General features: G+C 39.7%; 1 protein-coding gene and 1 long non-coding RNA gene across 3 annotated transcripts in view; one reads left to right on the top strand and one right to left on the bottom strand.

Annotated features, from left to right (window-relative positions):
• LOC127423599 (uncharacterized) overlaps positions 1–23,852 on the bottom strand; it is a 419,204-nt gene that overhangs the window by 98,709 nt on the left and 296,643 nt on the right. The gene's annotated exons all lie outside the window — the stretch shown is intronic.
• usp54b (ubiquitin specific peptidase 54b) overlaps positions 1–23,852 on the top strand; it is a 146,119-nt gene that overhangs the window by 40,980 nt on the left and 81,287 nt on the right. For both annotated transcript variants that reach the window (XM_051668025.1, XM_051668026.1), the window contains exon 2: positions 10,394–11,100. In XM_051668025.1, coding sequence (XP_051523985.1) covers positions 10,954–11,100 — 147 coding nt within the window. In that variant the 5' untranslated portion in view covers positions 10,394–10,953. The remainder of the gene's footprint in view (positions 1–10,393; positions 11,101–23,852) is intronic.

The raw sequence follows: 23,852 nt of genomic DNA, 5'->3' as shown, positions 1-23,852 counted from the left end.
TCCAGCTGAGTCAGGTTCCTCCCAAGGTTTTTCTTTTCCATCTTCATCTAAACATGTTTCTTACAACAACATTTTTGTGTTTTTTTTGCTTGCTACAGTCACTTTTGACTTGCTCAATGGAAGCATTTGGACACCATTGTCTGTAAAGTTTTTTTTTTTTAAACGACATTTATTGTAAAAACATATTAAACAAATAAAATGTAATTGACAAACAGGGGAGAGTGAATAAGGGCACATTGTTACAATGTTATCCATAGTTCCCTATTTTATGCCAGTTAGCCTATTGTGACTATTCAAAGTGGATGGCATATTTCATTAGACGCAAATGAAAATAAGTCTGTGAAGGAAACACTCAGAAAAAAGTGTTTGTTCACTGGAAATTAGTGGAAACATCTATTCTTAATCTATAATTGGCTTAACAATCAACACCCAGGCACATAACAGTACGACATATCGAACTTACGGGAATGGTTATCACCAAGTACCTCACAATAAGATACAAAAGGGTTGCAAGATTATGACAAAAATCTTGATTGTTGATTATTTCCCTTGATTTTATAATCGCTGTTATTAATTTCGATTTACATTCATATGGAATTTATTATTCAATCCTACATAAGGTGTATGTGACCTCTTTTCGATGAAATGTGGTAAATTTCATCATCTTCAGCTGATGTTTTACTCCACTGAAAGAATTTGTGTGCTCCACACTCCAGCTCAGTACGTGGCGGTACTGCACCATATGCTCGATTGCCAACCACCAATAAACACCACAAGAAGAAGAAACAGTTTCTTGCCTTTGACGCTAATGTTAATAAAAAAATAAATAAAAAAATAGTAAACTAAATAGTATATAAATAAACAGCAATGGTGTTGATGTTGGAGTTGCTGTTGTGTTCAGTCAAAAGCAGTATTGAACTGTCAATGCTGTCTTGTTTAGAACACAACGATATCATATTAGCCGGATAGCAAGCTAGCTGCTAACCAGTTTCCATGACAGCAGGGCTATGTAGCTGCTAGCCTGCTAATACTTCCTAACTGGATGATTTCATAACTATGACTCGGGGTACGTTTACATGACAACGATGTACTAAAAACGGAAACGTTTTTCCTTTGCATTTTTTAAATGTTTCGCGTACAGACGACAACGTGGTCAAAAAGATCCCCGTTCACACGGATCTGCGAAAAACCACTAAAAACACTGTATTATGCATGCCAGGCCAGTAGTTGGCGATGTCACTTTGTAAAGAAATGCTACGCGCCTGCGCACATAAGCATTCTTCCACAGAGCGGTAAATACAAACAATGAAGATGGCGAAAGCATCGAGCAATTTTGTCTTGACGGACGATGAGGTTGCTTTATTACTATAATTACTTTGCTGGAAAAGCGTCAATAACTCAAAATCTTGAGCAGCACAAACACAGTCCTGTAGTCCGCCATTGTAGTTTTGAATGTCTCGCGCGTTGTTTTGAAGTACTTGTGTGCATGCATATAGACTGAGCTCTCAAGATTATTCAATAAAGTCTGCTCATTTTTACCATCACTTCGTCTCCTGCCGCCTTCTGTATTCGCTCTGCTGACTCTTGGGCTGGTAGGAGAGTAAGTTAACATAACAAGCTGTTGATGTTGACTGGTTTTGGATATCATACAGAACTCTGATATATGGATATCTTCTGACGGAGAGAGAGGTCTTGTGTACATTGGATCTAACATGCATTTTCACTGCCTCATGTTTTCATATTCTAAGCATATCATTGAATACTGTACATGGCATCACATCTCTGTCTATAGGCTATATACATAAGCGGTGGGTGAATGAATTGCAGGGTAAAGGTACATCAAATAAAATTAAGTAAATAAATAAATAACATTTAAAATACAAATACATTTTTCCCATCTGAATCCATACATTAATTTCAAGATTTTCAAATTGCAGGTTCTGCCTTCTGTACAATGTTCACACTCCATACTAAACACTCCAAATGAATAAATTGTTGATTATTGTTATTTGCACAGACACCAGTATTCATATTGATAATTATACATCTCAAATTGATGCCTATCAATCCATCATTCTAATACGCGTGCGCATGACGTCATCGTTTTTGTATGTTTACATGGAGACGATAACGGCATCGTTTTCAAAAACATGTACTTTGAAACCCGTTTTCAAAAGTTTGCGTTTTCCGGCCCCAAAACGCTGTTGTCGTGTAAACGAACAGCCAAAATGCATAAAAAGCTTTCCGTTTTTAGTTGATAACGTTGTTGTGTAAACAGCCCCTCAGTTAGCTAGTTGTGTGCATAAGTTTGCGTTTTTAGCCAGACGTACCTGATCTGATCGTCTAGATGTAGAACACAGGCTAAATATCGAAAATGACTCAAAAGTTTATCATCGATAACGAAAATTTATTTGTTTTCGATAAATATCGATACTGGTTTATCGCCCAGCCCTTCTTTAAAGGTAGCTTACCTTCTGGGGTTTACTTGTAAACAAACAAGTTAGTTTAAATTAATTCTTGAGGTCTAACGAACGTGCATTTTCTTCCCCATTAATGGTATGAAATGTATATCATGATAAATATCGATAAATATAAAAAATATTGTGATAATATTTTTGGCCATATTCCCCAGCTTAGCCTAGACTAACTTAATCATTGCATTCATGCGCACAATGGACATGTCTCTGAATAGTTACAATACTCAATGTTGCAAAAAACACATTGTATATAGGACATTTAGACGTGACTGGAGTAGACCGAAGGAACCTTGTGAATTCTGTAATTGACACTTTTCACGATTAGTTAATTGCGGCAGCCATAATTGTAATCTCGATTACTTAATTGTGCAGCCCTAAGATACACATTGTGATTGCAATACACGTCTCTATTCAGTGCATTTCAATGCATCATGCAGAGGTCTCGAGACACAAGAAATGTAAGCGCAGCGTAGTTCTAGCGGTAAGACTAGCAGCTGAACATCATCGCACCATTAGCTAGGTAACTCCTAGCCAATCACATGTAAGCCAATGCTTTATAAGTCTGCTCACAATCTATCACATTGCGTTTCAGTGTGCTAACACGGCAACCTCCACCACCCCACCACCAGTTGAGTCTCGTCCTGCACGGGGGTAGGCTCCTCGCCCCTGCCTCCTATCTCCGGCAGGATATGACGGTTCCGAGTACAACTTCTTCGGACCGCCAGACGGGGCTTACTCCAAAGAGAGACATTACATTTCTGTTTTATATTCATCAAATAATTGTCATCTTCACTGAAGTCTGCGAGTCATCCTGATAGTACGTGTCTTATGTAAATGTTCCCTAAAAAACTTGTCCATCTGGGTCGGGAGAACCCCAAACCAGCCTAATTATACTGGCCTTCCTTAAGACCAATTAGTTTACTGGTAGTTCACACTACCCACCAACTAGTTGATTTTAAAAATATGCACATCCCTAATTTTAACATTATTAAAAATAAACAAAGGTCTCAGCTTTATTTTGTGTCTACTCTGACTCCAGTCAGAAGTAAATAAATAGACTCCTCATAAGATGAGCAAATGTGTCATGTGTATTCTGTTGGTTCATGTTTATGTGTCTTGTTTTCATTGGTTGATTGTCTTTATCTTGTTTAGAGGTCTTTTTTTATTTATTTATTTATTTTTTATTTTCCCCTTTTTCACCCAATTTGGAATGCCCAATTCCCAGTGTGCTTTTCAATCTGGGTGGCGGAGGATGAATCCCAGTTGCCTCCGCATCTGAGACCATCAACCTGCGCATCTTATCACATGGCTTGTTGAGCGTGTTGCCACGGAGACATAGCACATGTGGAGGCTTCACGCCATCCACCGCGGCATCCACGCTCAACTCACCACGCACCCCACTGAGAACGAACCACATTATGGTGACCATGAGGAGGTTACCCTATGTGACTCTACCCTCCCAATTTGGTTGCTTAGGAGACCTGGCTGGAGTCACTCAGCATGCCCTGGGATTTGAACTAGCGAACTAGTGAACTCCAGGGGTGGTAGCCAGTGTCTTTTACCACTGAGCTACCCAGGCCCCCTCCTGTTAAGAGTTCTTATTGTTTATTGGTTATCTCTCATGTGTTCTCCCATGTCCATGTATTTAACCCTCATGTTTTCCATTGTCCAGTGTCAGGTATTGTTGAATGTAACTTTGGTTGTGAATTCAAGTTTATGTCAAGTCAAGTTTATGTCAAAGTCAAGCTTATGTCAAGTCAAGTTTATGTTTATGTTTCATTCATGTTTGTAGTTAGGGTTTTGGATATCACGAGTTGGAATAAATTTGCACTTGGGTTCTTTACTTCATCGTCATCGTCTTTGTCATTGCTAGTGCCAGCAACATTGTTACAGAATACCTGACTGACAGAAATGAACCCAGCAATCCAACTTGTATGCCTACGTTAGGGGAATCGTCCCCTGGAGGTTTCCGTGGAGGACTTTTGCGCTCTGGCATGCCAGGTGGACTTCAATGAGGTTGCCCTCAAAGACATTTTTCATTTTGGACTGATTGAGTCTATCTCTTTGCTGATGCCAGGCAGTCAGAGTACCCACAGCATGGCTCAATATATCGACCTCGCCCTGCAGATTATTGGTTCCACGTTCACTGTGGGGGGAGGCAGATGCCGAGCCAGAGTTTCATGTCATGGCCGCCAAGCCAGAGTTCCACGACATGGTGAATGCCGAGCCAGAGTTCCATGACTAGTTCCTGTTTCATGTCATGTGGTTCCCTTGTAATGTGATTTCATGTTTCCCTCCATGTTCATGTGTCTTGTTTTCATTGGTTGATTGTCTTATCTTGTTTAGAGTGTCAGATATTATTGAATGTAACTTTGGTTGTGAATTCAAGTTTATGTCAAGTCAAGTTTATGTTTGTTTCATTCATTTTTGTAGTTAGGGTTTTGGATATCATGAGTTGGAATAAATTTGCACTTGGTTTCTTCATCGTCATCGACTTTGTCATTACCAGTGCCAGCAACATTGTTACAAAATGCTCAAGTGTTTGCTCTATACATTCTGTGAAAGATGTGTAATTCTGTCAGAAGTGATGGTTTAAGTAAGCGTCTGTCAGTGTAAATGGTAGGATGATCTTTAGGGCTTCAGAGGGCTCCTAAGAGCGTTCGTGGTTGAGTGAGTCAGGTCTCCAGTGCCAGCACTATAAAAGGTTCTGTTAATAGCTGTGGCTTTGTAAGAGTCTGTGCCACACTCTTATCATCCTGACAAAGAGTCTTCCTCACTCTTCCCCAGCAGACAGTTTCTGTCTGCCTCCAATTAATTTGTGTGTGTTCTTTGCATTGCTGTACCTTCTTTGTGTGTACACATGTTTTTTTTTTCAAGAAAAACCCTTTCACAGTATAAATGAAAGAGACCGATGAAAGATCTTCTAGGAATTATGAATCAGCAACAAACAGAGGGCGAATTCACTAAACAGTTGTGCCATTTTTTAGCTATTTCAACGCAGGCACCTGCCTCTTTTTCCACGAACCATTAACCATCAAATTTAACCAGGCACCAAATGCACTAAAATAGCACTGCACAATGAGTATTTGAGTCAAGTCATTGTCACTGCAAACATGCCATCTTTCTGTGTAAATTAAGCTTATTACAGATTGCGTCTTATTTACAAAACTCAGTGCTATTAATGTTACCGCCCGCGAAAAGCAGGCAATAAACATTAATAAACAAATTTTGTGTGTATAAAGGTGTTTGTATAAATTATCTAGTCATTAAATTATGTAGAAATTCATTAAAACTGGGTAAATATCCAGAAATGCGGTATAGTCAAGCATTTTTAGGTGCCTGGATCGCAGTGGTGGAGTGATGCTGTACAGTCCCAGTAAAATATGGCAGATCATGTTGTCTGCTGCAACTCCCATAACCTAACATTCAGAACCAACCTGCAAGACTGGGAACTGTGCCATGCAAGTTAAACCCATAGTTCATGTGGACTCATTTGCTCCATTACCTGATTTGCCTAATTTCTTAAAAACAATGCAGAAATGCGTGCAAATAAACGCTGCAATTGCTTTTTTAGCGACTTCCCACTGAGCCTGTCTCTCTCTATTTTTCCCATTTTCTTGACCTGGAAATTGCTGCTGTACAGTAAAAACATGATTATTATTTTTTTTGCCCTTTATATCAAAGTCCTGTTTGCTCTGTGAAATGGGAAAAGTACAATCCTAGTGGACCTTTATAAGGAGGCCCTGTAGAGGTGAAGAGATCATAATCGGTTGTACATGTTCGCTCTTCATTCTCTCTCTCTCTCTCTCTCTCTCACTTGCAGTATCCCAGTGCCCTCTGTGTGGTTGCCAAGATATCTCGACGGCTGCGGATTCTGGCATTGTGGCACTGGAACTGTGCCATTTAATGGAATTAAAAGGGGATTTAGGGAGGTGTGTGTGTATGTGTTGGGGGGAATTGGTGGCCAGCAAAAATGTAAGTTCTGGAGGCAGGGCTGTGCAGTCGCTGCACAGTGCACTAGAGTGTTGCGTAACGTGTTTACTAACACACTAGCCAGGAGGCGATTACTTCCCACAGTTAATCCTGTCCTGGTCTGATTGATATCGGCTAACGATTGGTGCTCAGCTTCAGGTTGTTGCTGGGTTAATGAATTGGCCCACTTCATGGGTAAAATCTTAACGCCAGAGGACACAAACACCGCTACAACCTTACAATTCATATAATTCTTAGTCATAACATTATTATGGTAGACTGCAGATTTTAAATGCTTATATCTTCTGAAAACTAATTTGGTCAATGTTTAAAAGTACACTAGCATGTAGATTTCCTTAAGGCTAATATAGCTAAAAGCAGCAAAACTGTAATTTTGATTTCACAGGGTCTTTAAAAATGCATCTCAAGACCCCTACCTATAGTTGCATTACATTGCGCTCCGTCTAGCTGCTTTTGTGGCAAGATTGCTTTTTATGTATGTACCCCACGAGAAAGAAACGTGTCCAATCTGGCTCAGGTGAACCCGAAACCAGCGTAATTGTACAAAGCTTCCTTAAGAACAATTAGTCAACTAGCTATTTAGGCAGCTCACTGACTAGTCTATGTTAAAAATGAAGCTTTGCACAACCCTAGTCTCCTTTAGAGGATTTATTAGGTGCAGTATTGGTCTCTCTCTCTCATTAGTTCATACTATTTCTCTCTCTGGCCCTCTCCCTTTAATTGCTGGCTCTGTTTTGCTGTGCTCTGCAGTGCATTATGTAAATGCATAAACCCTTTGGTGCAATGATTCTACAGTGCCAACTAGTGTATGACAGTATCGGCCAGGGCATTGACAAGCACAGTGCTTGGGGGTGGACTGTGCTGTTGTCATAGCAGCCTGTGACTAACTATTGCACCCCGAGCATGTGCTTCTGTGGTCATGTGAACCCATTCATGAATAATTCCTTCACTGACCTCAGCAGTTCCGCCCACTATGAATGGCAAAATAAGTCACATGTATATACATATGTATAAATACACTCTCTTTGGATGAGATGTTAAACCGAGGTCCTGACTCTCTGTGGTCATTAAAAATCCCACACTTATCGAAAAGAGTAGGGCTGTAACCCCGGTGTCCTCGCCAAATTCCCCCCATTGGCCCATATCAATCATGGCCTCCTAATAATCCCCTTTCATGAATTGGCTCTATCACTCCACTCTCTCCTCTCCACCAATAGCTGGTGTGTGGTGAGCGTACTGGTGCACTATGGCTACCGTCGCATCATCAAGGTGGATGCTGCACACTGGCGGTGGTTGAGGAGAGTCCCCTGTTCACTGGGTAAAGTGCTATGAGTGTAGTGTCAGGAACACGCTATATAAATGTAACATTCATTCACGCAGAGCTGACCTTTAATAAAGGGATAGTTCATCACAAAAATGATTGCGATTACGATTATGCCATTCAATTTAAGTCTGCTCCTGTTGCGTCAATGGTTTCTATTTACAACGTGTTTTTGCAGCGGTTGAGTATTCTAACCAATCACTAACATGTCCGTTGAGCAACGAAACGGCAATGGCCAATCAGAGCTACTTAAATTAGTCCTCCGTCCTATCAGTAATGACAACTGATCCTAATGTTCAAGTTTTAAACCATCTGAATGCCCTGATGCTTGTGTCAGGTGATGTTTCTTAACATAGTTTTCCTCTGTTTGCGGTGGCACATGAAAATTACGTTAAGAAACATCACCTGACACTCGAAAAGAAGCTGTAGAACAAGAGCAAAAAGCACTTTGGAATTATTTTGGATTCAGTGCATATTGCGCTGCTCGCTTTGAACATAGATGTTAAATACACTGCAAATGAGCAACACAACTAAAATGCTCCCGTTGTAATCAAGGCATAGACGTGGTGTAAATAATTGATTTATGATGCTGATTAGACATCTTTGTTTTTAATGAGAGCATTCGCGAGAGTGAAGAACTTTGTGCGGAGCGTCATTGAGCTTGTGTCGAAATGCAGGTCTCAAACAGTGTAAACCTGCAGTGAGTGACAGCAGTCATTGTAATGGGAGAGTTTGTCGCATTGCTCGATTTCTGTCTACAATTTATTAAAAATCTAATAACAGTTTTGTTTAGTCATGTTAATAAGTAGGCCACTGTGAATTTGATTTGTACAAAATAGCAATAAAGTAATTCAGCTTAACTGTTCTAAGTTTGTTTTGGAGGTGTAGCCAACATAAAGAATATGGCATGAATAGCAGATTTCAGTAGCAGTCTGCTCTAATAAGACCCATTTGCCATGCAGCTGGTATTAGTAGATTTAACATTTTCACGAATCGCACAAACGCTGATCGCAAATGACTGTTTTTAATTTCCAAAGTGCAACCACTTGCATGAACAAGATCACCATTGAAGATCTAACGGGATGAATGGTCCCCTGTCTCGCCACCAAAGGGCTTATTGAACACAGTAAGTAACCTGGTCAATTTAAAACGGCTGTTAATAAGTTTGAATGTTGAATATGTCATATTATTACTGTACGTGGACTAATAATTTAAGCAGTAATTTATCAATAATTTAATGTAATCTATACCATAGATATCCATTTAAAATCATTTTTATTTGGCCTAACATTAACAAACATTATTACAATATTTAATGCTTAAAATATGTTTAAAAGAAACTAGAGCGCAGCTCATATCCACCATTGAAGTCTGCTTCTCTGAAGAATCGCACTGTTGCTTACTTTTTGACATCATGGTAATTTAATATTTTAATCGACATTAATAATTGCGATTACAATATCAAGGGCAATAATCAACTATTATGATTTTTGCTATAATCGTGCAGCCCTACCCTCAAGTCATTCCATGGCATGCCAAAACATTTCATACCCAGTGTGGCATCAATGATGCCGAATGTCATTGGGATGTCATTTTTAGAAATTCGCTTTCATTGTATGTAAATAAAAGTAGAGCTGTCAAAATGAACGCATTAACGCAGGCAATTAATTTAAAATGTTTAATGTGTTAATTTTCTTAAATGCAATTAACACATTGTGATGAGGAGGAGGGCGTGGCCAGGCCATAACGATGGACACCTGGTGCTGAATCAGCCCAATAAGCCGGGAGAGGGATAAAGAGGAGCCGGAGATGCCAGTTCGAGGGAGAGAGAGAGACGCATGAAGATGTTATGTGTGTTCGACATGTCTGCGGGGAAGCAGCACGTGGAGTTGTTTTATGTTATGTTTAAGTGTAAAATAAATGTCTACGTGTTGTCAAGCTGGTCCCAGCTTTCTCCTTGCCCATCGTGTGAACCTGTTACACGCATTTACCAATTTTCACATTAGATTCTGACATTTTACTCAGCTCCATGTGAGTTCTAAACACAGGTTAGAATAGGGTGGAACCTTTGCAATGTGTCCACCGGGACATTACACTGATGTACACACCAGAAACGCACAATAGCGATTCTGTGCCAATGATCAAGTGATATATATAGAGCTCTGTGATGCAAGCTGTGTCTCTGCAACGCTGCTGAGACTTGGACTTGCACAATGTCTTCAGCCTTGTCATAATCAAAGACCGCGATGTGCTGTGTGCATTTGTGGACAGGTTATGAATTAATGTTGTCAATTAGATCATTGTTCGGTTCACAAGTCTTTAGAAAAGCTGGCCGGTATGGAGATCAAGTTTCCCTGGTAAGTGGCTCTGACTTGAGCTTCATGATAGAAAGGGGTGTGAGTGTGTGTGGCTATAAACTAAAGCCTAGAACTAAAAACTAAAGCTTTTTTAAATGGGATGAGTCGACATGTCCTGCCCCCACTTCCTGTTTCAGTAGGAAATACATCAAAACACCAAATCGAAATGTGCTTGTCAAGGTACTTAATGGGGTTTTTAAGGAAGGTTTCTAAATTTAAAGAATTTTTTTGTTTTTGTTTTTCAGAGCAGCTGGGCTGAGAGGAGAGATTCTAGTCAGGTGACTCCATGGTCAAGAGCAGTCAGTGGAGAAGTGGACACAGCGGCGTGAGGACATTGTCTCGGACCACGGCTACAGACACACACCCACTATAACACACTCGCACACACTTCAACAGGCACGCAGTTTGTTTTAACCAGGCCAATCATTGCATTTTACCCCACTTCATTGTTTCAGTTGTGGGGAACCATTTAGTCGCGGCATCCAGACATTCGTGAGAGACTTAACTATCCTCTTTACACCTGTTACCAAGTTATTGTACATTCCTTAAATAAATATTTATTTTCCTCCTTGTTCTTGAGAAAGAAGCCTAACTGACCAAACGTCCACCCGAGATCCACACACCCCTCTCTCATGGGAGTAACATAGAGACCAGCCTAGCACAGACACTTACTCTCTCTCACACACACACACACACACAAACATCTGCACCTTGTTCAAGATGCCCTCCTCCTCCAGTGTGATTAGCTGTGGAGGGATGTGGCTCTTGTGGTGATTGGAGGGGGGAGTGGAGTTGAGCTGGACTCATGTCTTGGAAGAGAAACTACTTTGCGTCAGGCAGCAGTGGGCTGCAGGGGATGTTTACCCCTCGCACCATGACCTCCATCGCTCCCAGCAAAGGCCTGAGCAACGAGCCGGGTCAGAACAGCTGCTTCCTGAACAGCGCACTACAGGTAGGACTCCAATTTAAACGAGAATGTTCACTTTTTGTGAGTATTATATTCACTAGGGCTGTTCAGTTAGTAGTACTTAAACCTGGAGGAGAATTGGCATTATCAAGCCATGGGTAAGTTCAGGAATTTCCAATGGGGTTTTAGATGAGCAGGTTTAGATTTCACTTTTTGTTCTATAGTAAAAGTTTGAAGAGGTTCATGCCTCAAATATGAATTTTGAAGTCGCTGTGTTTTAAAACTTTGCTTTAAACTGTTTTATAAGGACTACAGTTACAACAAGGATGTGAGTTTACGTGCTTTACAAATCCGACAACCATTGTTGTCTTTATTTAGCAACTTGTTAGCAACTTACATGTTTAAAAAATTCACATTTGAGCTATTGGGCTGAGCGGTTCTGAGCACGGTGAGGAACGGTTCCAATAGTATTTTCACTTGAGCACAGTTCAGCACGGGACGATTATAAACCGTTCTTAGCCCAAATTTCTCGGCACGGTTAGCTGACCGTGCTTAACCGTGCTGGTGTAATGGCTGTAGTACTTGGTGACTCACGATTGCCAATTTGTCAACACCATGGTAACTCATTTGTTTTTAAATAGCTGGCATAGCATGCAATGGTGAGGTTAATACAATTTTATAAAATAATAGTGTATGCTTGGTGTATCTTTGTGATTTGATGATGAACACTTTTTCCATAGGGAAATTGATCATTAACAATAACCTATAAACCTTTAAAGACAGATCTACTGTGAGCTCAGAGGTCGTTAATTGATGATTTATGCTTCTGCTAAAGCCTTGAGTTCACATTATTTCAACTTTAGTTTTAAAAAATCGTGTTTAATTTCAGTTGGAACTCTTTTATTAAGTACTTTATGAAATGTCTATGGAAAAAAAAATTATGGTAAAAATACTTCCGGAACCAAGACTGCTGAAATAGTGTGCGAGCACTAGCACTCTATTTGTGGCATGTGTATAGTTGCTAACTATGTAGTTCCAAATCAGTCATTTATAGGGCATTCCAAATCAGTTACATGGCGGACCACTAAGCTTTTGAAACAGAGCTTATGTTTTACTTTACCACACAGAACAAATGTGATTGCTCCCAGAGATGTTTTTGCACAGTTAAAGTAATGTTTAATCCATTGGGCTGGCTGCAGGGTTCATGCAGAATGTAATGTTTTGTCTGGAAATCTCTGCATCTCTCTGTTTCTCTCCTCTCTTTTTCATGCTGCTGTATCTGATTTCACTGTTCGTGTCTGATGATCTGAGTTTAGCAGAGCTTTATCTGGGTCTTCCTTGGAGGCTGTCCTCACTAACACAAATTTGTCTGGCCAAACAGTCTGTCTGCTCATGAATTAAACATCCCTCTCTGTTACCTACCCAACATAGTACATTTCACTAAAAGCCAGACTGCTCTTTTACTAGGCATGTAAACTACATTGTAACAATGTTCACAGTTAGGGTAAAGGAGGAAGCGGGTGACAGCGAATCCAACTCAAACGGTGCATTTTTATTTATTTTAAATTCAATATTTACACTTTTCAGCAGTTATACTCAGAACTCCGCTTTTCAGCAGACATAAAATAATAGAGTCTTTCCCCAGCTTGTGTCCAGTCACGCTCTCGGGACTGGCATCTGGCTCGGTCTTAAAGCCCGTCTCCACTCTCACTGCAATGACAAACAGCTGTAAGAGACAATCATTGCCAAGTGATGATCCTTACTGTTCTCATCTCCTGATCTCGCTCTCCAATCACAGACCGGCACTTAACCACACCCCCACCACCACATACATATTTTCATAATCAAGGTTGTTTAGTCGCTAGATTGTGTGAACAGTCGTTTAGTCAGTTTGACGGAAGCCATGTATAATTAGGCTGATTGAAGGTCATGTCTACCTAACCCTGATCGGATGCATTTTTTGCATTTGACGTGTTCTTGTGTTAAAAAACAGCGGGATGGAGTGTAACGGAATGTAACGGAATACAGGGGTCTTGAAATGCTTTTAAAAGTGTAACTACTTTTAACTTGATTCACTGTTTAAAATTTTTTACACTAATGGTGTGAGACGCTGAAAAAAAAAAACAGCCTGAAATGCGACGCAGTGGCCAAAGATGCCAGTCTGCATGTATAGTTTAAAAAATAGCATAGACTATGCAGTCCTTCAATTCAGTAATTGACGGATAGTCAATTAATATGTAGGCTAAATATCTATAACCTTTAATTGCACAAACCAAACATAGTCACAAAAAACTAAAACCTACTAGTCCAGTGGTTCTTAAACTATCTCAGCCCAGGACCCAAATATTACACTTACAAAGCTGTATAAAATGCTGTATTTAATATCTGTTGATTTATACACTTATTTTTTATGACTAAATCAATTTTAATATTATAGACAGACTCTTACAGAAATCAGTTTTATTCCTTTAAGGACTTTAAAACATTTTAACTGAAATTAAACATTTGAACATTCACACTCTCAACTTGTAGAAATAAACAAAACATATGTTGAAACTGAAACTCAATTATATCCAGTTTGAACTGGAAAGCATCATATTTTGAAACTCTACAAACATGGCAAACATAGTTTCTGCCAGAAATATCATAGTTACTGCAGTGATTGTTAATGAAATAAAAATAAAAATTACAAATAAAAATAATACATAAAACTGATGGCAACTTATTAGTCAGGAAAATACAGTATATAAAGATTCTGAAAGCCTTAAACACAGTTTGAAGGTGTTACCAGTGGCGTAGCCGGGCCCGGGCCCACCCAAATTAGACCCAGGCCATAGAGATTATTCTTTGACTTCAAATATATATTTATAAAATAGTTTAAAAAATGCATAAATTCTGATTTTTGACAGTGTGAAATTTTGTTAAAAACAAATTGGGCAAAAACTTGGCCCATCCATTTTTATTGAGGCCCACCCAAAAGTAATTTCCTGGCTACGCCCTTGGGTGTTTCGGTCTGGTTACAATAATTGTGGTTACTATGCTATTTTGGCAGAAACTATGGTTACCATGGTAAATGATTCATCCATTCATGGATAAAAGCTTCAACAGAACAGACAAGATCAATAAATTAGTGTTCAATAATTTAGGATTGGACTTTGAAAATGAAAATGAAAATTGAGTGAACTGTTGACTGCATCACCTCAGCAATTGACAGAGCCGCCGCCTTGCTTGATATCGTGGAGAGAGAGAGAGAGAGAGGGAGAGAGAGCGAGAGTGTGTCCATCAAATGATATTGCGGAGTGATGCCATCACAAGAAAACCGCTGAAAGTCCCGGCCAGCGTAATAGAGTGGATTTAACAGAGAGCATTTGCTCTAAGAAATTTCAGTTCCTCTGACACATTTATTAAAATACATCGCAACCCAACATGTAAATTGTGTCATGACCCATAGTTTAAGAAACACTACCAGTCGATCCAACACAAAACCAACACAGAGAGAGCAAGCATATGAACAAAATCAGAAGGCCAGGAAAAAAAGAGAGAGAAAGTAATGAAGATCATAACAGTTTTATTCTTGCCACTTTAGAGGAATCCTTAATAATCACTTTATAGGCGCTGTTACAGCACTCGACAGGGATGAGGAAGCACAATTATGCTCGAGGGTGTTTTTTCATTTTTCCTTTTTGTTCAGTCACAACTTACTCGAAAGAGCTGAAAAATCATGAAATCAGTGAAGTCAAACTCATTTAGTATCAGACGTTAGTCCGGAATTCTATTTGCGTGTAGCTCCTCTATATTAGCTCATCATGTGAGAGACAACGTTTGCTGCCAGTTCTCCAAAGAATCTTGCTGCCGTGCTTCCTGAGTATGCCATTGTAAATGGGTTCAAGGGATAGTTCATTCATTCAGTCATTATGTACATACCCTTGTGTTGCTCTAAACCCATATGACTTTCTTTCTTGTTTGGTACAAAAGGGAGAAATGTAAAAAAATAAGCTTTTGGGGTGAACTATCCCTTTTACACAGGCCCCTGTAGGGTGCCTTCGTCAAAAGCCAAAGGTCCAGCCCAACAAATCTGTCAGAACTGAGGCCAAATATGAGCTCAGTGATGGATGCACTAAATTTTAGCCAGATCAGGCCAGCCAGGTGTGTGGGAGCAAAAGGTTCAGGCTTCATCTCGCAATAGAGACTCATTAATAGGTAATGAAAAAGTTCAATTTGGCTATTATACTAATCCTGAGGTTGGAGCATAGTGCAGGAAAGAGGCTCGGCTAAATGAGTTCTGTGAAAATGGCACCTGCTAGAGGAGCACGTTGTACTTTTTTCTGTGTTTCCTCTTTGATCCTCACAAGATTTGATGACAGAAGAATTAAGTCTTCTGTCCTTTAAGACAGGTTGCTCTAAGACCTCAGAGGCTATTTTTAATAGCAGTTTGGAAAGGGTCTCCTCCAGAGACTCCTCCAGAGATTAGGAGTTTAATTTAAGCCTGGAACTTGAGTTCTACATTTCCCCTTCATGCTCATTCTCATCCCACGTTGTCTTAAGTAACTCGAAAGGCTCTTAATTTAGCAAGATTTTTTTTGCTCTGAAATCTGGAAGAGCTTTAATCAAGAGCTTTGGGCGCATTTTACTATATCCTGATTTAACCTCACTGAAATAATTAATATGCTTTCTAATCACATATTTTTTATAAAGTGCCTAATTATATCTAATTTTAAAGATGATGCGTGTAATTTTTTGATGTTAAAATACTTTATTCTGTCCCAGCTTATTATACAGAGATAAGTGAACCAATTGTAGATTAATTTTCCTAAAAGGGGAAACAGTGTTGTTTTGTAGGTGAAACATTTAGAAATAATTCTCTCTAAATTGGTAGACAGCCTGTTTGTTTGAATATTTAATGGATAGATGGGGCGTCATAATAAAACATTTGTTTAGTCTTAACAAGCCTCTAGCATCACCTGCCCCGTTAGTTTAGCATGGCATTTTCTCCCCTTCTTACCTCTTTTTTTCCCTTTCTTATTCAGCTGCCATTATTGGTGTTTTACATAGCGCTGTCTATGTTGCTTGTCTGGCTGAGCACCTGTTCTGAGAGTGTTGTGATTTTGAGGAGAGCAATAAGCTGCTGTCCACTTTAAGCCTCATCAGAACTCATTTGTATTAACAGTCTGTGTCCTTGACTGAAGCCGGGCCAGGACTACTGCCAGTAATTATTGTGGTCCATACCAGGCCACCTTTGTCTCCCCTCTGGCCCGAGTCACACGGCTTCCCTTCCTTCATTCATTTTTTCCTCTGCCAGCCAGCTTGACCAAATCCAGATTTTATGGTGATTGCGGCACTTAAAAAGCCATTTTTCAGCTGTCTTCTCACACCAGCAATGAAGGCAATTATTACTGATAGAAATGCATTTAGACAAAAAAGAAGAAATAATGAAGAAAGACAGAAAGGAACTAATGAGGGATAGCAGGGTTTCTTTTAGTCCTCAAAAAGCCTCATTAGCATAATCACTATCTATTTTTTACTGAAATTACAGGGTAATGTGGCTTGTCTTTCTTTCTTGCTTTCTCACATTCTTTTCTTTCTTTCTTTATTTTATCTATCATCACTTCTGCATAATGGTAGTTGGGCTGTGCAAAGTACAAAAAAGGATTTTTCCATCAAACTGCTGTATTAAGTATGATGGGATTAATCATTTGTAAACAGATAAATTATGAAAGAAAACAACTAATCTTGGTTTGCTTAATTGACAAAGTACACCTATATTAATGAAATGGACAGAGGAATGCTGGCTCAAGGATAAATGGGTATCCATATTCATTTATGGTCATTTTTATATTTTATGGCATGTGGAACTGTGGAGATCAGTTGTTATTATTACACGGCTCTATGGAATACTCGATTCTGATTGGTCAGTGGTGCCATCTAGCAGTCTGGTATGTCTGAGTAACGACCGTACATCCAGATATTGCAAGTCATCTTTCCTACTTCTCCTATCACTCTGCGATCCCTACAAGTAAGCTAATAAAACAGTTTCAACAATGTTTCATATACATTCATTAATTTAGTTAGCAAGTACTGTAGTCTTGTAATCAGCTGGATAATGAGCAATCATTTTAGCAGAATAAACACCACCAGAACTCTGACACAATACGGATGTTCAAATCAGATGTTCAGCGATTTATTTCTAATCACATAATAGCATAATTTCAATGCAAATCAATATTTCATGTCCATTTACTTATTTATTTGACAAGTAGTCTTGTAATAAGCTGGAAAATGAGCAGTCAGATAATAATATTTGCAAAATAGACACCACCGGAACTCCCACACTAACTGGATGTTCAAATCAGATGTTCAGCGATTTATTTCTAATCACATAGTAACATAATTTCAAAGTAAATCAGTATTTCATGTCCATTTATTTATTTATTTGGTTAGTAGCCAGTAATTATCAGGATAATGTACAGTCAGCTGGTTGAAGAATAAACCTCTTCAGGATGATACAAGACTGATCACTCTGTCTGGGTTTATTTTGCGATAAAAACCAGCTGATTGTACATTATTCCTTACATAACTTGATGAACTGAGGAAATCTGAATGTATTAATCATGGAGTTGGATTTGTAAAATGGAAATGGGTCTCTTTTTTTGTATTGCAGTGATTGGAAATATAAGGATAATGTACAGTTTCCTTATCGCAATATAAACCCGACAGGGTCATCAGGACCCTGATGCGAGAGATATGAGATAGGAGAGGCATAAAACCAGCACAGTGAAGTTGCAAGGCAGTGACAAGGGTCAAATATACAGTTTAGGTGTAATTATACAAAATATTTCACCAGGATGCTATGATTTACCAATCAGAATCAAGTACTATACATACTGTGACACAGTATGTTGCAGCAATGATATACATTTAATATTTCTCATATTCCATGCATACAGAATATTTGCTAGAATATTTTTAATGCTAGAAATGAGATGAAGTTTTGGAACATTGTAGTTTTGCAGCTTTGTAGAGTTGCAACACAGTTTTAACAGACATAGCCACTTTTGTCCTTTTGTTCTGTGATCTTGGGCAGTAAGGCCTATCTATATTTAGCATTTCATCTCTGTCTAAAGCAGAACAAATATCTGTAATGAAGCTGATGTGCTTCTTTAATATGATGAGCCATTTGGGATATGATTTACTGTTCACATAGTGGCTGTATACAAAGAGCTGGGGGCAATGCAAACATCTGCAGGCACTGGCTTGTTTACAGTAGGTATAAATGATCTGGGCTGCAATAAGAATCTACACTGAAGAGTCCCAGTGGGCCATTATAGCCAAGTTGTTCCTGTCACACAGCTGCCTAACCTGACCTGAGAAAAGAGGTAGAGAGCTTGGCTGCAGATATACAGGTGCATCTCAATAAATTAGAATGTCGTGGAAAAGTTCATTTATTTCAGTAATTCAACTCAAATTGTGAAACTCGTGTATTAAATAAATTCAGTGCACACAGACTGAAGTAGTTTAAGTCTTTGGTTCTTTTAATTGTGATGATTTTGGCTCACATTTAACAAAAACCCACCAATTCACTATCTCAAAAAATTAGAATACATCATAAGACCAATAAAAAAAACATTTTTAGTGAATTGTTGGCCTTCTGGAAAGTATGTTCATTTACTGTATATGTACTCAATACTTGGTAGGGGCTCCTTTTGCTTTAATTACTGCCTCGATTCGGCGTGGCATGGAGGTGATCAGTTTGTGGCACTGCTGAGGTGGTATGGAAGCCCAGGTTTCTTTGACAGCTCATCTGCATTTTTTGGTCTCTTGTTTCTCATTTTCCTCTTGACAATACCCCATAGATTCTCTATGGGGTTCAGGTCTGGTGAGTTTGCTGGCCAGTCAAGCACACCAACACCATGGTCATTTAACCAACTTTTGGTGCTTTTGGCAGTGTGGGCAGGTGCCAAATCCTGCTGGAAAATGAAATCAGCATCTTTAAAAAGCTGGTCAGCAGAAGGAAGCATGAAGTGCTCCAAAATTTCTTGGTAAACGGGTGCAGTGACTTTGGTTTTCAAAAAACACAATGGACCAACACCAGCAGATGACATTGCACCCCAAATCTTCACAGACTGTGGAAACTTAACACTGGACTTCAAGCAACTTGGGCTATGAGCTTCTCCACCCTTCCTCCAGACTCTAGGACCTTGGTTTCCAAATGAAATACAAAACTTGCTCTCATCTGAAAAGAGGACTTTGGACCACTGGGCAACAGTCCAGTTCTTCTCCTTAGCCCAGGTAAGACACCTCTGACATTGTCTGTGGTTCAGGAGTGGCTTAACAAGAGGAATACAACAACTGTAGCCAAATTCCTTGACACGTCTGTGTGTGGTGGCTCTTAATACCTTGACCCCAGCCTCAGTCCATTCCTTGTGAAGTTCACCCAAATTCTTGAATCGATTTTGCTTGACAATTCTCATAAGGCTGCGGTTCTCTTGGTTGGTTGTGCATCTTTTTCTTCCACACTTTTTCCTTCCACTCAACTTTCTGTTAACATGCTTGGATACAGCACTCTGTGAACAGCCAGCTTCTTTGACAATGAATGTTTGTGCCTTACCCTCCTTGTGAAGGGTGTCAATGATTGTCTTCTGGACAACTGTCAGATCAGCAGTCTTCCCCATGATTGTGTAGCCTAGTGAACCAAACTGAGAGACCATTTTGAAGGCTCAGGAAACCTTTGCAGGTGTTTTGAGTTGATTAGCTGATTGGCATGTCACCATATTCTAATTTTTTGAGATAGTGAATTGGTGGGTTTTTGTCAAATGTGAGCCAAAATCATCACAATTAAAAGAACCAAAGACTTAAACTACTTCAGTCTGTGTGCATTGAATTTATGTAATACACGAGTTTCACAATTTGAGTTGAATTACTGAAATAAATGAACTTTTCCACGATATTCTAATTTATTGAGATGCACCTGTACTGTAGGCAGAAGAAACACAGTGAAATAGTGATAGACCGATATATCGGCCAGGCTGATTAACTGGCCAATAGGTGGCTGTTTTGAGATTATCGCTATATATCGGAATGATATTGGCCATCAGCCACCCTGCTCTCTAGGTATTGGTATAGTCATGGGCCATTAAAAAAAACCATATAGATTCACCTACTGTATATAAGTTGATCTTCAAACAACATATCAAATCATGACAAAAAGCACTGATCACTTCTAGTTTTATTGTTATATGGACGTTAGAAGTTGAGAAATAAAATATACCCTTTTGAAAAGACCACCAAATGTACTGTATATTGTGTTTTAGGTGCTGGTCTCCAGCATGAGATGCCCAACCAGGTTTCTTAACCAGCACCAGACTTTCTTGCTCAGTGATCTTCACCAGAAAAACTATGATTTTGATCAGCATCACCTGCTACATTTTGCTCGTTCTTTGTCTAAACCAGCACAAAATCAACACAAACCAGCATAGACCATTCATGCTGGTCTCAGATGGTCTTTTCAGCAGAATAAACATACATATTGACATATATAAAACAGAGCATGGTGCTCATCGGGTTCTGTGAGGGTGTATCTTGTTTTTAAAAGCGTGCGTGCAAAGTCTAAAGCCCCTCTGAGGTTTCTGGCTGAAATATCTTCCATGACGTCCTCCAACCGCAAGCCAACACAGTTTGTCCGGGTTCTTTCCCTTTGTACTTTCTGGTCTGCTAGACTGGAGATCTGGTCTTAAAAACCCACCCTGACAGTCTTACCTCCCCATAACCCTATAGTGGAGGCCACAACATGTCTCTTCTCTTCTCACACCTGTCACACATGCACAGAGATGCAGTGACCTAGAATATAAGCCACCCTCATTGTCAGTTGCCCTTCGCCCTCTTTGTGCCTTTGAGCCATACTTGAGTGGCAGAGGGACACCGCTCTTTAGAGGGCAGGACACACATGTGCTAGTTGTCACCATTATTTATCCCTCTGATACACTCATAATACAGCAACTATATTATGCTACTACAATATAGTTGCAACTCGTATATTATACAACAGTATAATAACATCTAAGAAACCTGAACTGAGTAGTTAGCACAAATGCTCAACTTACATGTTTTACTTTTAGAGCTCATGTGGAAGACACCGGACTGATTCTGGTCTGTGTTGTACCCTGATCCCAATACCCCACTAACAAATAAATGCCACAAAGTGCCATGATACTAACATGGGGTTTTGAACATAATACCATGGTAGAACCATGTTTTTGACATGTACCATGATATTCTTTTAAGTACCTTGGAGTACCAAGTAAATACCATGATACATGAATATGGTAATAATTCAGAAGCAGGATAGCTGTATATCTACAATACTTTTTTCTGGGCTTTTCTACCTTATAATTTCCTGCCCCCTTTATTCTGTCTCAATCAATACAAAATGGCAAGCCACTTAAAAAAGCCCTCAAATAAAATCTGAGGTAAAAAAGATTGGACCATTTTTTTGCCCTTTCCGGCATGTTCAAAACCCAAGGAAACTTGGCTGTGCTAAACGCTTACATTTCTTGTTGTTTTGATCACTGTAAACAGAGTGGAATGTACAATCCAATTCCCACTTTTATAAATATTGAACCTCCAACCACGTTTTATATATGTAGGAGTTTTATCTTTTCATAAAGATCAAATGGTTTGGAATGAGATGAGGGTGAATACATTTTATTTTAACTTATTTTAAGGTAGCCTTTAACCCATAAACTCTGTAAACACATCAAATGGACCAGGAACTTGAATTTACATCAGACTAACACAAACCCCCACCCAGAGAGGTTAACTCCACCACATGCCACTGGTTTTACTGTATACAGTGTTGAAATACTGTATGACTTTAAAATGTTGGTATTGTGGGAAAATTGCCAATCATATATACGCATGCTAGGCGTACTATTGGTGTCATGGTGCTTAAGCATGTGTGTATGTTTATAATAGGCTGTGATTGAAGAGGGCAGCGTGAACAGAGCTCTGGTGGGCTGTTGTCAAGTTTTCCTGCATAGTGCCGCAAACTCGCCTTCCTCTCAGGAGTTAGTGATGATCGATTGGTCACTGATGTTGGATGGGAGGGGTACGGCGCTGTGTGTGCATCTGTCACTCTGAGTCATCCCAGCCTTTCCACATGGGAATCACACACACATAAACACACACACAGAGCCCCTGGCCTACACAAACTTGATAGTGTCAGAGCTCTCCCCAGGTTTGCTGACGGAGAGTATAATTCATCACTGTGCTTAAAGTTTGTGTTTCTGTGAGATCTCTGCCATATTCTCACCCTGCGAAACTCAGAGCCGATGCCTGAGCTGGGGCCTAAAATGCAGAATGCTGCCTATAGAGCTGAGTGTGTGCTGTAGTGAGCTGTGTTCGGCTCTGCAGATGTGCTCAAGAGTCGTCATTTCTTTTATTTTTTGGGATTTTTCTCCCCTTTTCTCCCCAATTTTGTATGCCCAATTCCCAATGCGCTCTAGGTCCTAGTGGTGGCATAGTGACTCGCCTCAATCCAGGTGGCGGGGGACGAATCTCAGTTGCCTCCACGTCTGAGACAGTCAATCCGCACATCTTATCACGTGGCTTGTTGAGCGTGTTACCTTGGAGACGTAGCTCGTGTGGAAGCTCACGTTATTCTCTGCAGCATGCATGCACAACTCACCACACGCCCCACTGAGAGCGAGAACCACATTATGGTGACCACGAGGAGGTTAACCCAACGTGACTCTACCGCCCTAGCAACCGGGCCAATTGGTTGCTTAGGAAGCCTGACTGGAGTCACTCAGCATGCCCTGGATTCAAACTTGTGACTTCAGGTGTGGTAGTCAGCATCTTTACTTGCTGAGCTACCCAGGTCCCCTAAGAGTCATCATTAATGTATGTGCATGCATGAGAAAGGAGAAGAGCAGCACTGCTCTCTCTCTGTCTGCATCTTTCTCACCTTCCCTCTTTTACACTCCCCTCTTTCTCTTTCTCTCTCTCTCTCTCTCTCTCTCTCTCTCTCTCTCTCTCTTCTCTTCTCTCTGTTTCTTCCTCTCAAACTCTCACCATGTTTTTCAACTCTTCTTCCTACTCTCCTCTTTCTTTCTTTCTTTCTTACTTTCTTTCTTCCTTCACTCTTAAAAATAAAGGTTCTTTATCAGCATGTATGTTTCCTTGAAGAACCTTTAACATCCATGGAACCTTCCCATTGCACAATAGGTTCTGTGTAGTGGTAAAAGGTTATTTAGACTAGAAAACTTTTCTTCAAATGGTTATTTTAAGAACCTTTCACTGAAAGGTTCTTTGGGAAACCAAACATGGTTCTTCTGTGGCATTGCTGTGAAAAAACCCTTTTTGGAACCATTATTTTAGAGTGTTCCTTCCTTACTTCCTCCCTCCCTCCTCCTTCTCCTCCTCCTCCTCCTCTTTATTTCTTTCTTTCTTTCTTTCTTCCCTTCCTTTCTCCCTCCTCTCCCATCCTGCCTGTCTGTAAATGGTAGTTTACAATGCCATTGTAGAAATGCCCTATTCACCTATTCTGCAAGCAAATGTACAACAACAGGAGAGTTACCAAGATGAAGTAAACATTCAGCTGGTCATGTGACTTCAAACATGTCAGCCACAATGAGGCAACTCACCCTATTTATACTAAAACAGTTTTTATCAGGCAACTGATATGACCGTTTAATGCTACTGATATGACTGGTGTCTTCATCTCATGTGAGTGTACTTGATTTGAAACATGTTTATCAAAATTAATAATAATTTCGTTATGCTTGAAACTTGGATCATGAGGG

The sequence above is a fragment of the Myxocyprinus asiaticus genome, chromosome 32 (assembly GCF_019703515.2).
Source record: "Myxocyprinus asiaticus isolate MX2 ecotype Aquarium Trade chromosome 32, UBuf_Myxa_2, whole genome shotgun sequence".
Taxonomy (NCBI): Eukaryota; Metazoa; Chordata; class Actinopteri; order Cypriniformes; family Catostomidae; genus Myxocyprinus; species Myxocyprinus asiaticus.
Note: the sequence above shows the minus strand (reverse complement) of the source record. Positions and strands in the feature narration are given on the sequence as shown.